The sequence below is a fragment of the Nomascus leucogenys genome, chromosome 14 (assembly GCF_006542625.1).
Source record: "Nomascus leucogenys isolate Asia chromosome 14, Asia_NLE_v1, whole genome shotgun sequence".
In the NCBI taxonomy this organism is placed as follows: Eukaryota; Metazoa; Chordata; class Mammalia; order Primates; family Hylobatidae; genus Nomascus; species Nomascus leucogenys.
In genome coordinates, this window is record NC_044394.1 from 88,592,664 (window position 1) to 88,609,909 (window position 17,246).

A 17,246-nucleotide genomic window follows, 5' to 3' on the forward strand; every position below is an offset into this window, starting at 1 on the left:
TTTAAGTCCTAACCCCTAGTACCTCCCCATGTGACTGTGTTTGGAGATGGGGTCTTCAAAGCGGTAATTAAGTTAGTTAGATGAGGTCACATGGGTAGGCCCTAGTCCAACAGGATTAGTGTCCTTATAGGAGAGATTACGGCACAGACATGTACAAAGAGACGACCATATAAGAACAGAGGGAGAAGGCAGCTGTCTACAGCCAAGGAGAGAGGCCTCAGGAGAAACCAGCCCTGCCCACACCTTCAACTTGGGTGTCGGACTTCCAGCCTCCAGAAGTGGGACGGTGGCCAGCCTGTGGAATTCTGCTATGGTGGCTCAGGACACCCCTGCAACACCCCTAACCTAATGCTCTAGGGGATGGGGAGCTACTTGGAGCGCCAAGGTGGCTGTGAGAAAACATACATGTGCAGAGACTTCTGGGCCTTGGCAGCCTCCTCCTTGGAGCTGTACCGGACCACGGCATTGCCTTGAGTCAGATTCAGGTGGAATGTGATAAGAGGCCCATGTTGCAAACATAATGTCCGCAGTGTAGAACCATCAATCTGATAGAGGAAGCACAGGGGCATGAATGAGCTTTCTTCTGATTTATTTCACTACAGCGTTCCAAAGAAAAAACATATGAAATTGGATACACTAAACACTAGGAAAATGTTTTTCTTTAGAAGGCCTCATAATATGTGGTTTTACAACATTAACATTTTATATCTCTGTGGCCAAACGTGTAACTAAAATCTTGGATGTTTCAGTTATATTTTATAAGTTAGGCTAATCAGAAGAAGGAGAAAAACCCCATTTTAAATTCTGCTCTCCTTTCACCAGAGCACATCACACAGAGCCTCTGGTTTGCAAAAGGCACCTGGGTCCAGCTGCTGACAACAGACTTGAGAGACGTGCAGGTGGGTGTGGCCTGGGTCCTGGAAAGGGACTGGCTAACCCCACAGTCTGATGTGGCCAAATGACTCTTTTAAAAAATGTTATAAAAATACATACATGGGGTCTTGCTATGTTGTCCAGGCTGGTCTCCAACTCTTGGGCTCAGGTGATCCCTGGCCTTGGCCTCCCAAAGTGCTGGGATTACAGGCATGAGCTACTGCGCCCAGCCAGGCCCAACCACTCTTGAATGGGTAGTTGTAAGATAAACAATTCTATTTACAGAGCACACTTTTCCAGCCTCTAGTGGGTAAACAAACAATTCACCAGGAACATGTTTAAAAGAGGCCCCTGGGCCCCATCTGCTGCCGCTGCTGGAGCCAATCCTGGCACTTCCTCACCTCCTCCCGTGCAGCGTCACCTCTGGACCCTGACCAAGAACCCCCAACTATCCTGCCCCACCAGACAGCCTCATCTGCATTGGCGGCCAAGCGGGAACCCTCCCTGGATCATGCTCAAGGATGCAGAAGCACCATATTGCACCTGGGGAGTGAGGTTTCGAAGAACGAGCCAGCTGCTGGTTCTTCCTGAGGTGTCGGTGCTCCAGGCAGAACCTGCAACAAGAGGGGAGAACCCGGTTGACAAGGCCCCGTGCCAGTGGATAGTGTGGCCCTCCCCACTTCTTATTGTGCTGAAGTGTGGGATAGCACAGGCCATCACTGCGTGCTCTAGGAGAGACTTTCTCAGCCTGGGAGGCCCATGCTTTCTTTGGTAAACGAAAACCTCACAGTCCCTGCAGACCCCCTTCCCACTTCCCCGTGGTGACTCTGACTTCTTGGATCTTCTCACCAGCCCAGGAGGCCTGAGAATCTCCAGGGAAGCTCTGCTCTCCACCTCTGCCTGTCCCCAGACCCGGTGTGGAATCAGTGCTCCCAGGTTCTTCTGGTTAATACAACAGAGCAAATCCCTAAAGGCTGCTGCTAAAAGGCAGAAACTGTTACTTTCAAACTATCTGATATGGTTTGGCTGTGTCCCCATCCAAATCTCATCTTGAATTGTAACTCCCATGATTCCCACGTTTTATGGGAGGAACATGGCGGGAGGTAATTGAATCACTGGGGCAGGTCTTTCCTGTGCTATTCTCATGATAGTCTCATAAGATCTGATGGTTTAAAAAACGGGAGTTTCCCTGCACAAGCTCTCTTCTGTTCTCTTGTCTGCCACCATGTGAAATGTGCCTTTCATCTTCTGCCATGATTATGAGGCCTCCCCAGCCACGTGGAACTGTAAGTCCAATAAACCTCTTCCTTTTGTAAATTGCCTTGTCTTGGGTATGTTTTTACCAGCAGCATGAAAATGGACTAATAAAGTAAACTGGTACCAGTGGAGTGGGGTGCTGCTGAAAAGATACCCGAAAATGTGGAAGCAACTTTGGAACTGGGTTAACAGGCAGAGGTTGGAACTCAAGGCTCAGAAAATGACAGGAATATGTGGGAAAGTTTGGAACTTCCTACAGACTTGTGAAATGGCTTTGACAAAAATGCCGATAGGGATACGCAGAACAGGCAGAGGTGCTGCACGATTCCTACGGAATCATTATTAATTGGTCCCCTAAGGGGATGATGTTTAGCTTGAATTGCACCTCTCAGTCTGCGTGCCATGGCCACACTATGTTCAGCTGATCTGAACAAAATGGTCAGATGGTAGAAATAAGAAGTATGGCAAAAGTTCCTATTATCTGGAACCATGGTGGTGTAGTGGCACCTCAACCTCAAATGATATGGCCTGTTGTAGGTGTTAAACATAAGGATCTGTGGAAACTATTAATAGCTCTTAATAAGATCAAAATTTGGGAAAGAATAAAAAAGCATCTAGAAGGACACTCTACAAACTTGTTTTTGGATATTGCAAAATTAAAAGAACAAATATTTAAAGTATCCCAGGCACACCTGACCTTAATGCCAGGAATTGGAGTGCTTGAAGGAGCTGCAGACAGATTAGCAGCTAGAAACCCCTTAAAATGGATAAAAACACTTGGAAGCTCTGAGATTTCAATGATGATTGTGCTTTTAATCTGTGTTGTCTTTGTATAGTCTGCAGATGCAGATCCTGACTCCTGTGAGAAGTAGCTCACTGTGACAAAGCTGCCCTTGCTTTTATCACTTTGGAAATCAAAGAAGGGGGACATGTTGGGAAGAGGCCCCCCCCACCCCAAAATCTGCCCATTAAACTGGCCCCAAAACCGGCCATAAAAAAACTCTCTGCAGCACTGTGACATGTTCATGATGGCCATAACGCCCACGCTGGAAGGTTGTGGGTTTACCGGAATGAGGGCAAGGAACACCTGGCCCACCGAGGGTGGAAAACTGCTTAAAGGCATTCTTAAACCACAAACGATAGCATGAGCCATCGGTGCCTTAAAGATATGCTCCTGTGGTAGATAATAGCCCAACCCATCCCTTTATTTTGGCCCATCCCTTTGTTTCCCATAAGGGATACTTTTAGTTAATCTAATATCTATAGAAACAATGCTAATGACTGGCTTGCTGTTAATAAATACGTGGGTAAATCTCTGTTTGGGGCTCTCAGCTATGAAGGCTGTGAGACCCCCGATTTCCCACTTCACACCTCTATATTTCTGTGTATGTGTCTTTAATTCCTCTAGTGCCACTGGGTTAGGGTCTCCCCGATCAAGCTGGTCTTGGCACGGAAGCAACTTTGGAACTGGGTAACAGGCAGAGGTTGGAACTCAAAGCTCAGAAAAAGATGGGAAAATGTGGGAAAGTTTGGAACTTCCTAGAGACTTGTGAAATGGCTTTGACAAAAATGCTGATAGGGATATGGACAATAAAGTCCAAGCTGCAGCGGTCTCAGATGGAAATGAGGAACTTGTTGGGAACTGAGGCAAAGGTGACTCTTGTTGTTTTAGCAAAGAGGCTGGTGACATTTTGCCCCTGCCCTAGAGATTTGTGGAACTTCCAACTTGAGAGAGATGATTTAGGGTATCTGGCAGAAGAAATTTCTAAGCAGCAAAGCATTCAAGAGGTGACTTGGGTGCTGTTAAAAGCATTCCGTTTTATAAGGGAAGTGGAACATAAAAGTTCAGAAAATTGGCCGGGCATGGTGGCTTATGCCTGTAATCCCAGCACTCTGGGAGGCTGAGATGGATGCATTACCTGACGTCAGGAGTTTGAGACCAGCCTGAGACCAACATGGGGAAACCCCATCTCTACTAAAAATGCAAATATTAGCTGGGCATGGTGGCAGGCACCTGTAATCCCAGCTACTCGGGAGGCTGAGACAGGACAATCACTTGAACCCGGGAGGTAGAGGTTGCAGTGAGCCAAGATCACGCCACTGTACTCCAGCCTGGGTGACAAGAGTGATACTCCATCTCAAAAAAAAAAAAAAAAAAAAAAGGAAATCCCATTTTCTGAGGAAAAATTCAAGCTGGGTGCAGAAATTTGCATAAGTAACGAGGAGCTGAATGTTACTCCCCAAGACAATGGGGAAAATGGACACTGTCTCTAGAGCATGTCAGAGGTCTTCAGAGAAGCCCCTCCCATCACAAGCCCAGAGGCCTACGAGGAAAAAATGGCTTCATGGGCCAGGCCCAGGGTCCACATGCTGTGTGCAGTTTAGGAATTTGGTGCCCTGTGTCCCAGCCACTCCGGCTGTGACTAAAAGGGGCCAAGGTACAGTTTGGGCCATGGCTTCAGAGGGTGCAATCTCCAAGCCTTGGCAGCTTCCACATGGTGTCGAGACTCTGGGTGCACAGAAGTGAAGAACTGAGGTTTGGGAACCTCTACGTAGATTTCAGAGGATGTACGGAAATGCCTGGATGTTCAGACAATACTTTGCTGCGGGGCAGGGCTCTCATGGACAACCTCTGCTAGGACAGTGTGGAAGGGAAACGTAGGTTGGAGCCCCTACTGGGGCACCACCTAGTAGAGCTGTGAGAAGAAGGTCACCGTCCTCTAGAGCCCAGAATGGTAGATCCACTGACAGCTTGCACCATGTGCCTGGAAAAGCCACAGACAATACCAGCCCGTGAAGGCAGCCAAGAGGGAGGCTGACCCTGCAGAGCTGCCCAAGACCATGGCAGCCAACCTCTTGCCTAAGCGTGACCCAGATGTGAGATATGGAGTCAAAAATCATTTTGGAGCTTTAAGATTTGACTGCCCTGCTGGATTTCGGTCTTGCATGGGGCCTGCAGCCCCTTTGTTTTGGCCAATTTCTCCCATTTGGAATGACTGTTTCTACCCAATGCTTGTACTCCCATTGTATCTAGGAAGTAACTAACTTGCTTTTGATTTTACAGGCTTGTAGGTGGAAGGGACTTGCCTTATCTCAGATTGACTTTGGACTGCAGACTTCTGAGTTAATGCTGAAATGAGTTAAGACTTTGGGGGACTGCTGGGAAGGCATGATTTGTTTTGAAATGTGAGGACATGAGATTTGGAAGGGGTCAGGGGCAGAATGATATGGTTTGGCTGTGTCCCCACCCAAATCTCATCTTGAATTGTAACTCCCACAATTCCCATGTTTCGTGGAGGGAACCCAGTGGGAGGTTAACTGAATCATGGGGGCAGGTCTTTTCCATGCTGTTCTCGTGATAGTGAGTAAGTCTCATGAGATCTGATGGTTTTAAAAATGGGAATTTCCCTGCACAAGCTCTCTCTCTTCTTGTCTGTCACCATGTGAGACATGCCTTTCACCTTCTGCCAGGATTGTGAGGCCTCCTCCCCAGCCATGTGGAACTGTAAGTCCAATAAATCTCTTTCTTTTGTAAATTGCCCAGTCTCGGGTATGTCTTCATCAGCAGTGTGAAAATGGACTAATACACTATCACAGTAGCTGATTTTTAAAATTTTGTTATTTATTATTTTTTTAGAGACAGGGTCTCACTCTGTCACCCAGACTGGAGTGCAGTGGCTCAAGCATAGCTCACTGTAGCCTCAATCTCCTGGGCTTGAGCCATCCTCCTGTCTCAGCCTCCCCAGCAGTTGAGATCACAGGTATGTGCCACTATGCTTTTTTTATTTTTTGTGGAGATGGGGTCTCGCTTTGTTGCCCATGCTGGTTTAAATCTTCAGTTTCTTAAATTCCCAGTACATTTCTTTCATCTCTGAGGTTCGACATGCAGCACCTAAGACAAGCTGCAATATTATGAGAGTTGTGTTTTCAAACTGGTGGGGTTTGTTTTGTTTTGGGCCTGGAAAAGCCTTATGTCCCAGTGACATCTTGTGGAGAGGCAAATATAAAAAGCAGAAATCCAGATCCCTGTGTGAAGGGGAGTCATGGGGGCAGAGAGCCTAAAGGGCTGTGCAGGCCTCTGATGGCCCAGTGTGGGGCGGCCGCACTCCTGAGGATGGAGTTGGCCAGTGTGGGCCCTCAATGGGTGCTGGAACTGCCTGGGACCTCTTGGCCCAGAGCAAACCTGCTGCGTGCCAGCACACCTAGGCTGATGCTAAAAACACCAGGCTCACCCAGCTAATGCCCTGGACATCTAGGGAGGCCCTGGTGCCCTCCTAGGCCCTCCCAGGCTCCAGAGTTAGAGGCAGGGGTCCTTACAAAGGAGGTATAGGACAAAGTGGTGAGCACATCCCCTAAAGGGTAAGGCCCCCATTGGAACACGAGGAGCATGGAGCTTACCCGAGGAGTAGGAGCTGGTCCAGCCGAGGGGGCTGGCACCCCAGGTGGAGGAGGGCTTGGGATTGGTTAACCCTGGAGGTGGCCTCGTGGGTGCAGTAGTGTTTCTGGGCACCTTCCACAGTTCATGAGACAGAGAGGCTTGCGTGTGGGAGGCAGGGCCAGAGGACCACGTCGATTTAATGTCTGACAGTTTACCTAGAAAGGCAGAGAGATGGAGCATATGCAGTCTTGAGACGAAGAAAACTTACTGCTGTGTTTGGGGAGCCACACAGAGTGCTCTCAAACACAAGCAGACTGTGTGTGATAGGCAAAGAAACACCAAGTCAAGCCCCTGGCAAACGCCAGTAACCACAAATTCCCAGAAGTGTCTTGCCTCTAAGTTTTCAAAACCTTGCATAGCCCTTGTCTTGTGGCCATGGGGCAAAGGAAGAGAGAAGGCAGTGGGCCCACACACTTGTATGGAGAAAACGTTACCACTTCCATGTGCGTGCAAGCTGATGTGCCCAATGTGCCCACTGTGCCTGGGCAAGGCCCCCACCCATCCTCCATCATGCCACACGGCCTCCCAGCTCAAGGAGTAAAGAGCCAATAGGAAAAGCTGGGGCCTGTCAAAGTTTTGTTTGGGGAAAGAAAGAAAATGCTACCTGCAAGTCTAGAGGCCAGGCGCATACCTGCGACACTAGGTGCGGATGCAATGCTGCTGAAAGAGCTACTGTAGCCGGAGGCACTGAGCGGCCAGGCACTCGAGGAAGGCAGCGTGGCATTCTGAGATGATGGCGGGGAGGACCCTGCAGAACCAAACACGGCACTGAGCAAGGTGGTGGCGGTGTCCGGGTTCGTGACTCTAACTGTGGGGTGTGAGAACCATCAAGAATCAACCTCTCCCTAGGCTGCCATTTTTAACAGAAGCCTGAACATGAAAGCGTCATGTGGGAAGGAAGAAACAGGGCATGCCTCCTACCTGGGTCCCTGTACCCACTCAGGGAGGCCTGGGATATTGCTGAAGGCAGAGGAATCAAACGGCAAGAAGCAGCACGAGCTTCTCTGAGAATTCCCACCAGAATGCTTAAAATACCATGTCAGAGTTTTAAAGGACCACACTGATTTCCTCTCCCAAATAAGATAAAATAAAAATCCAGGGCAATCTACATCCTTTCACAGTTCAAACAATGGCCACAAAACAGAAGAACAAAACTCTAAGCCTTTTATTACAAAATTTGCCATAAAAATTTGAGTATTTCTTCTGACTGGGGTGTCCCATCAGCTTCCACTCATGTTTTGCTTTAAAAAAAAATTTTTTTTTTAAGAGATGGGGCTGTTACAATGTCACCCAGGCTGCAGCACAGTGGCTGTTCACAGGCGTGATCACAGTGCACAGCAGCCTCAACCTCCTGGGCTCAGCGATCCTCTTGCCTCAGCCTCCTGAGTCGCAGGGACCACAGGTGCATGCCACCACACCCGGCTCATGATTCCCTTTTTATTTTTATTTATTTATTTATTTGAGATGGAGTCTCGCCCTGTTGCCCAGGCTGGAGTGCAGTGGCGCAATCTCAGCTCACTGCAAGCTCTGCCCCCTGGGTTCACGCCATTCTCCTGCCTCAGCCTCCCACGTAGCTGGGACTACAGGCGCCCGCCACCACGCTCGGCTCATTTTTTGTATTTTTAGTGGAGATGGGGTTTCACTGTGTTAGCCAGGATGGCCTCGATCTCCTGACCTCATGATCCGCCCATCTTGGCCTCCCAAAGTGCTGGGATTACAGGCGTGAGCCACTGTGCCCGGCCATGATTCCCTTTTTAAATACAGGAATAATTAAGAGACATCTGTCCTAATAACTGTGTATATGGACTTGAGTTATTCTATCCCTAGGACTGTAGTTTTTTGAGGAAAGCTTGTCCCTGTGCCTGAAAGGTAGACGTGGGATAAATGGGCCATCCTTAAGGGCCTCGATCCCTTGTGTAAAAGCTCAGCTCCTCGCTGCCTGGTTTTATTTTATATTTTCTAATGTGGCTCTCCCTTTCAATTCTGTGAAGAAAGCAAGAAGCTGGAGAAGAAGAGCGAGGATGGAATAATGGTGACAGTTGGGGTGAACGCAGGATGGAAAGAGCTCTAACTGGGACAATGACTCTGCCAGTGCACGGATCCTGGCTAGCAGAGGGAACATGAGCACAGTCTGGCTGCTAAACTGATGACCACAAACAGAATTGATGGTTTCTGAAAAGCCATGGCATCTCAGCTGTAGGCCCACATGGCGTTGTGCAGTGAATAACCAGGTGTGTGGCACCTCCTGGACACGCACAGTGTCCACCTGCACAGCTGTTTATAGCTGCCCTGCTGCAAGGGACCAGAGTTGAGGAAAGTTAACATTTATGGGTAATCTGCAGGTCTTCACTTTTATTTTTTCCGATTTTTATTTTGGGTTCAGGGAGTCCATGTGCAGGTTTGTCACACAGGTGAATTGTGCGTCGTGGGGGTGTGGTGTAGAGATCATTCCATCACCTAGGTAGTGAGCATAGTACCCAACAGGCAGTTTCTCAATCCTCTCCTTCCTCCCACCCTCTACCCTACAGGCCCCGGTGTCTGCTGCTCCCTTCTTTGTGTTATGTAAACTCAGTGTTTGGCTCCCATTTGTAAGTGGGAACATGAGCTGTCTGTCTTCTGTTCCTGTGTTAATTCACTCAAGAAAGTCTTTACTTTAAAAAGGTGTCAGCTCGGCCGGGCGCAGTGGCTCAGGCATGTAATCCCAGCACTTTGGGAGGCCTTTCCTTTTTTTTTTTTTTTTTTTTTTTTTGAGACAAAGTCTTGCTCTGTCACCCAGGCTAGAGGCCCAATCACAGCTCACTGCAGCCTTGACCTCCCAAGGTCAAGTGATTCTCCTGTCTCAGCCTCCTGAGTAGCTGGGACCACTGATGCGTGCCACCACACCCAGCTAATTTTTTCATTTTTAATTTTTTGTAGAGCCAGGGTCTCATTATATTGCCCAGGCTGGTTTCAAATTCCTGGCCTCAAGTGATTCTCCCACCTTGGCCTCCCAAAGTGCTGGGATTACAGGTGTAAGCCACTGTGCTTGGCCTGCTAGTGCTTTCTGGTTAGCAACTTCTACGTGAAGACATGTTCATTGTACTCCCCTTTCTTTCAATAGCAAACTCTAACGTATCCCTAAATACAACCGAGAGAGGTACCAGAGTGGAGCAACAAGGTTCCTAGTGCTGGTCACGAGCTGAAGGGGAGGCCTGGCATAAGCCCACCTGAGCTGGCTGCTGCTGAATACTGATGTCTGTGTACAAGTGCCAGGGCAGGCTCAAGATCCAAACATCGAGCACCCGGAAAGTCAAACGATGTTCACTTAGAGCTACAAGTCACCCCGGTTGGCAGGTTGGCTGGCTGGCTGGTTCTTAGGCTCAGGGCTGGAGATGCCATTTCCTTGCCTTATCTCAAAGGCCAATGCATTTCTTAGGCTTAGATTCTCTTCTGCCGTCCCCGCAAGTTGATCCCCTTAACTGGGCAGGCTACAGAGCTGCAGGACAGCTGCATGTGGAGCTGGAGGACAGCTGTCACGTGTTTCTCAGGCCATCTTCATCACACCATGGCACACTCAGGCGATGGCAGAGGCCACTCCCAGTGGCCCTGGTTCTGCCTGGAGGCTAAGCGGCCACTTGATGCTTCATCTGGGCACCACTCAGGAAGCTCTGCCATGCAACTTCGATTCTTTCCAACTTCCCTTATGACTTGGATCTGTACAACCTGCATCCCACTTCTCCACATCCTTCAAAATATGCTAATTTTCCTGTCTGGCACAACCCTGGTGCCCCACCAGGTGTGACAAGCAGGGAGGGCTGGGTCTCTGATTCTGGCTGGCGCCTCACCTGTCCTCTGCCATCTTACATGGCTCCCTTTCCTGCACCACTTGGCTGTGTCTGACAGCAGGGACACCCATAACACCCCTGCTCCGAAAAGCAGCTGCATCCAAAAAGCAGCTGTGTAACCCCAAGGAATACACAGCATTAAACAGAAAGGGCAATCTGTACTCATGTTGGCTTTCCAGCCAAACCACAGACACATTTAGAAGCCTATCACTTTAAAGAACCACAGAGGCAGCCAGGCACACTGGCTCACGCCTGTAATCCCAGCACTTTCGCAGGCGGATCACTTGAGGTCAGGAGTTCGAGATCAGCCTGGCCAACATGGTGAAACCCCATCTCTACTAAAAACAGAAAAAGTTAGCTGGGTGTGGTGGTGCATGCCTGTAGTCCCAGCTAATCGGGAGGCTGAGGCATGAGAATCACTTGAGCCTGGGAGGCAGAGGTTGCAGTGAGCCAAGATCATGCCACTATACTCCAGCCTGGGCAACAGAGCAAGAATCTGTCTCAAAAAAAAAGAAAGAAAAGCAGCAAACACAAAACACATGCCTCCAATGGGTCATATTTGAAGTGGGAAATTCAATGTTTTGGGAACTACCTAAGTGGCCTTATTAGTGTACCTATGGCAATCTAGCTCTTTCTTCCACAAGATAGCATGCTGTGATAAAACTTTATCAGAGATGGCACTTCTATGATAAGACATTACTCATCAATAAATCCAGCAGCATGGGTGACACCTGAGGTCAGGAGTTCGAGATCAGCCTGGCCAACATGGCAAAACCCTGTCTCTACTAAAAATACAAAAATTAGCCCGGTATGGTGGCACACATGCCTGTAATTCCAGCTACTTGGGAGGCTGAGGCAGGGGAGTCGCTTGAACCCAGGAGGTGGAGATTGCAGAGAGCTGAGATTGTGCCACTGCACTCCATCCTGGGTGACAGAGTGAGACTTCATCTCAAAAATAAATAAATAAATAAATAAATAATCCAGCAGAAACTCAAATTGATTTCCATTTCCCCATAAGCACTACCTGCTGTCTTTTCATGCTGCTTTAGGTGACTAGAAAAGGTGCCCGCTAACTGTGCCTTGTATCATCCCTGCCCTACAGCCCAACCTGTCACCCCTGATATCTCCAAACAGGTCTAGAGAGACCGTCCATGCAGAGGCAGGCAGAGCAGCACCCTTACCTCCACTCTTGAGGAGGTAGCGGTTGACATCCTGGATGGTGGTATTGATGGTAGGCCCAGTGGGGACACTGCCAGGAGTGACGTCAGGGTCATTCTCAGGGTCAATATTCTGCAGTCCTTTCCATGGAACTCCCGGATGGAATTCTGTTTAAGAAACCAAAATGAGAAGCCACAGATCAGAACACCTGCACATTGATTCATGACATTTTAAAAGATGTTTTGTCCTGTTTGTAGAAATTTTTATAATCTGCTAATTAAATTAGAGGTACACTTTATACTCTCTTTCATTAAAGCAATCAATCCTTTGGAACAAACTAGAACCAGGTATTATAGCTATCATATTAAGACAGTTTTCACACAGGGTTGGAACAGTTTTACCGGATGGTGTGCAGTATGCTTCCTCCCTGCCACCCCTTCCACTCCTCATGTTGAACTAAGGGATTACAGAAAAATGCCTGATGCTAACCATACCCAAAATTGATCTGACAAATGGATTTCCAAGGAAAATGCCAAAGCTCTGGGCTTAACGCTTCCAGATCTTTAGCTTAGATTCTGGGTCCTCTCATCCTAATCACTCTCTGCAGGCTTGGAGCACGTTCTGACCTGCTGCTGTTGCACAGAAGTGTTGCATGGTCTTACCTGGGGGCCAGTTGATGCTAGAGCCATTTGAGATTTTATCACTGTCAGATTTGGCACGTGACCAGCTATGGGGAACAGCTACGGGAGGACTGGCTGGTGACTCACTGTTCTGGATTAAATCGTACCGGCCATAGGAGTCATCAATGGAGGACTTACCTGGAGGCCCAATGCTTAGACCTCCAGGGATAGCACCTATGGGGACAATAGGAAACAAAGAAGCGAGTGAATACCCTCCACTTGAGAGACACCAGAAGATACCCTAAGCCTCCCTATGCACCTTCTGTTCTAGGTCCAATGCCTTGCCCTATTCAGTTACATGAATTGTAAGACTTGGTCTGTCTAGGATTCTGTAAGAATCAATGACTTTTTTATCTATTTATTTATTTTTTTGAGACAACGTCTCACTCTGTTGCCCAGGCTGGAGTGTAGTGATGTGATCAGGGCTCACTGCAGCCTCAACCTCCTGGGCTCAAGCGATCCTCCCACCTTGGCCTCCCAAGTAGCTGGGACTACAGGTGTAAGCCACCATGCCTGGCCAGTGACTGTTTCAGTTAGCTACAATTTCAGCCCTGAAAGATTGAAACCCTTGAAGAACAATTTCAGTTTGTCCAGTAAGAAGTCTTTATAAAATACATATCCATACCATGGGAAGCTGCCCTTAATAAACCTTTTTGGGGACAACTTATGAGTCTTTGTGATTAGCTATCAAATTTGCTGTTATCTCTTCCCTCCCTTTAGTCTGAAACCTTCACTATGGAAGAACACAGTGGATGTTAAAAATTCATACAGAACCAAATCAACCAGCCACAGGCAGCAGAGCCCTCCTGCTAAGAAAGGTGCCAGCAGTGTGTGATGATCTTCCCTAAGTTAACTGTGAGACAGTTTCCTTTTTCTTTTTAGAATGCTTCGTATCAAGAGAGAACTACGTAACCTACTGAATTTCCTTTGCTGTTTATTCTACCAAGAAGTTCAGAGCTAAATTTAATGCTTGAGAGTGAGATTACCTCCTATGGTTATCATTTTTGCTTCCACCTTACTGGTGTGTCCATCAGTAAATAGTTCCCGATGGGGACGCCAGTTTGGAGTAAGACAGACTGCTTGGATGGAGGGGAATAACCAACAGAAACGCACCCTAGTATTTACAGCTGCAGTTCCCATGCATACTGTATATTTGATTTTCTATTTATGTTTTACCATTTTATTGAAAACATTTCAGCAGACTCAAGTTTTGTTGATGAATATAGATACATAAAAAAACTACACAGGCTATGACCTAGATTCTTTGCTGCTCTGGGGTTTTCAAATTATTTCTAAGTTTGTAGCTAAGATCTAATGGTTGGGTTTTAAGAAGTCTGATCACTGACTAGCTGATATCTTATATGCACTATAATGGAATGGGTTATTTTAAATCCGACTTTCAGTGCTCAATTCTTAGAAAAGTATAGAATGGGCACGCTATACAACAGGATGATCGATTAATAAGCCAGCAGTGATCCCACCACAGGCATCCTAGCTCAGACGTACCATGCTTGCTAGGGTTCTGCTCCAGGGGGGAAGCGGCACTGGGCAAGTTATCCATGGAGTTGGGGTGCGTCCACTGGGGGAGGCGTGACTGGGACTGGGATGGGTCCTTCACCGACAAGCCACCGGTCATGTCCATGCTGTTGACATTCATGTTTGGGTTCAGTCCAGCTAAAGAGAGAGATGCGATTAGGATTCGCCTGCTCCTTTAAATGACTTCATTCTAAAGCTCTCCTATAGAAGCTATTTCAGTCTTCACTTACAGTAATTTTTTTTTTTTTTTTTTTTTTTTGAGATGGAGTCTTGCTCTTGTTGCCCAGGCTGGAGTGCAACAGCACGATCTTGGCTCATTGCAACCTCCGCCTCCCAGGTTCAAGCGATTCTCCTGCCTCAGCCTTCCAAGTAGCTGGGATACAACAAAATATTTTAACTATAACTTTTAGTGCTGGTGAAAAAATACTTTTTATCGTCATAACAACATGTATTTCTAGGAATATTATTCCTAAATTAAGATGAAAATATGAATAGTCTTTGATTAAGTGAGGCCCACAATTCTCTTCATTTTACTTGTTTCAGTGCTGGATAAACATGGTCCTGAGGCTTCTCAGAGTCCACAGGAAAACAGAAAAAGTCCAAACTATCAGGAAAATCTTTCTTTGTTTTGGGATATGTTACGGAAACTCATCGGGTCAAAAACACTTTTCCAGAACTCTAAAGTACCACCTATGAAACAGACTGATAGGATAATTCAGTTCTACCTTTAGTGAGTCTTCTTTACAAAAGTCTACTCTGAAGGAGTCTGTGAATTAAATATCAAACTACTTTTAAGGAACTGAACTATTTGACACCGGGGGTGCTGCCATCTGCCCCCAGCTGGGATGGTGAGCTGAGGCTTCTGGGCTCATTTCTTATAGCTAAAAGCAGGTACCTGGTTATCTGTCCAGGACCTGCACTAAGCTAGGTTAATAAAGAAAGATAATGAAGAAGACAATGATAAAAAGGTTGAAGTAAAGAGTTTCTGATGAGGGCACCAGTTTGGAGCAGGACAGACTGCTTGTTTGGAAGGGAATAACCAGCAGAGGCGCACCCCTTCCCTTGTATTTCCAGCTGCAGTTCCCATTACCACATACACATACCCCATAGATCCTTACTATATGTACTACGCCACAGGGTATGTAAGCACAGTGAGCCTCTACTACTAAGCCAGGTGCTGAACATTCTGGTTCTTACCTTTATTTCAGAGGCTGCAAATTCAAATGCCCATAGGAGCCAAGTGGGCCATGCACATGAAGAAGTGGGCTTCATGGGGACTGTGGCAAACCAGAGCCTGTCTGTCTTGTCTAAATAAACAGGTGCTACTGGGGCCAACCACCTATTGCTACATGGTACATAGACCCACTATAGCCATTTTTAAGAGAAGCCAGTAGCCACTTTCTCCAGTTTTTGAATGTTGGCATTAACACACGCCTATGCACATGCACACACACACTTCGCAGACCTAACAAAATGCCTTTGCAAGCCCATCAGTGCCACGGGGCTGCCTACTTGCAATCTCTGCTGTGTGGGTTCTCTTCATTTCAGCTTGTACAGATCTAGTCAGGTAAAGTGGCAACAATGTCAGGGCTTCAACCTGGCCTTCAGAATGCTCCAAATTCCACAATTTGGCGCCAACCCATCTCTCCCAACTTTCCCCTCTGGGAAAGTCAGCTAGACTGGCCTGGCCCTTGCAAAATGGGCCCCTGAAACAGGCCAGGCCTCTTTCTTCTGTGCTATGTGAGGCTTCCCCTTTATTTGGAAAGGCTTCCTATTTACTGTAATCCTATCCAATCATTTGAGGTTCAAGCTTAATCCTATTCTCTGATTTTCCTTTCACCACTCAAAGTGAAAGTGAACTTTTCCTTCTCTAGAGCCCTTTAAGAATCACATGACACTGCTATCAAGGTTATTTTTTCCGGTTTATATGCCTGCTCTTCCCATCTAGATGGCGAACTCCAGATGGCAAAAGACTGAGAGTAACAAGGACAGGCTGAACATGAGGGAAAGAAGGTAGCTGGTAGCCCCCACTACTGACCATGGGCTGCTGGTTTCTTTACATGAATTGTTTGTTGAATGTCTAATAGGCTCTTCAACATAGGTGCTGCTGCGGAAAAATGCTGAGAGCCAGCAAGAAAGGCAATTTTACAACCAAAGTTTCCTATACTTTATTAGTTATTTGTTTTTAATACATTTATAACTTTACTGTGAACATTATAAAATATTATCCAAATTATTTTTCAACTAATTTCAAAGATTCACTGCATGAATTCTTTAACTTGTACCAAGAGAAAAAATCCTTAAGAGTAAAGATAAGTGGCCGGGCATAGTGGCTCATGCCTGTAATCCCAACACTTTGGGAGGCTTAGGTGAGTGGATCATTTGAGGTCAGGAGTTTGAGACCAGCCTTGCCAACATGGTGAAACCCAGTCTCTACTAAAAATACAAAAATTAGCCAGGTGTGGTGATGCATGCCTGTAATCCCATCAACTTGGGAGGCTGAGGCAGGAGAATAGCTTGAATCCAGAAGGTGGAGGTTGCAGTGAGCCGAGACTGCACCACTGCACTCCAGCCTGGGCAACAGAGCAAGACTCCATCTCAAAAAAAAAAAAAAAAAAAAAAAAAGTAATGATAAGTGTACTTTATCCTCGAAATGTAGGTTAAGAAGACAGGTAAATAATAGAAAGCTGAAGCTAATGCATTTTAGGATAATAGGTGGAATGAAATTTGTTTCTAAAACAAAAGCATTTACATAAGTAGGTGACATTTTACAAAGTGTTTGCCACGTGCTAGGCACTATTTAAGAACTTTACGTACTAGGCCGGGTGTGATGGCTCATGCCTGTAATCACAGCACTTTGGGAAGCTGAGACCAGGATGATCACTTGAGGCCAGGAGTTTGAGGCTGCAGTGAGCTATGATCACACCACTGCACTCCAGCCAAAAAAAAAAAAAAAAAAAAGAGAGAGAAAAAAAGAACTTTACATATTAGCTCATTTAATCTTTAAAACAAACCTAGGAGTTCAGTATTTCCACATTACAGATGAAGAAATTAAGGTATGGCTCGGTATGGTGTCTCAGGCCTGTAATCCTAACACTTAGGGAGGATCACTTGAGGCCAGGAGTTTGAGACTTGCCTGGGCAACACAGAAAGACCCTGTCTCTACCAAAAAAAAAAAAAGAAAGCAAAATAAAGAAATTGAAGCAAACAGCAGCTAGGCAAGTTGCCCAAGTTAGTAGTGAGCCTGTTGGTGGTGAGTTGGGACTCAAACCTAGGGAGTCTAATTCCTAAGTCAGGTCTTAACTACTTAGACACGAAGGGTTCTAATGGATGAGACAATAATTAAGGAACGAGATCATCTAGTCTAGTATTTATCAATCTCATATTAAAGATATACTACATTTATAATATGTCAAGTAAAAAGGGTTCATATGATTACAATATACTGCTCTTTTCAGAGACACTGAATAGAATTAGATA

The 17,246-nt window shown here is 46.6% G+C and overlaps 1 protein-coding gene across 6 annotated transcripts in view; it reads right to left on the reverse strand.

Annotated features, from left to right (window-relative positions):
* Positions 1-17,246, reverse strand: part of TNRC6C (trinucleotide repeat containing adaptor 6C) — a 106,345-nt gene that overhangs the window by 4,826 nt on the left and 84,273 nt on the right. For 4 of the 6 annotated variants that reach the window (XM_030828199.1, XM_030828203.1, XM_030828201.1 and 1 more), the window contains 7 exons: positions 13,737-13,904; positions 12,213-12,404; positions 11,574-11,717; positions 7,200-7,376; positions 6,529-6,723; positions 1,417-1,487; positions 406-545 (listed from right to left, as the gene is read on the reverse strand). In XM_030828199.1, the coding sequence (XP_030684059.1) occupies positions 406-545; positions 1,417-1,487; positions 6,529-6,723; positions 7,200-7,376; positions 11,574-11,717; positions 12,213-12,404; positions 13,737-13,904 (1,087 nt within the window). The remainder of the gene's footprint in view (positions 1-405; positions 546-1,416; positions 1,488-6,528; positions 6,724-7,199; positions 7,377-11,573; positions 11,718-12,212; positions 12,405-13,736; positions 13,905-17,246) is intronic. The other 2 variants (XM_004090482.3, XM_030828202.1) reach the window with 1 other exon arrangement.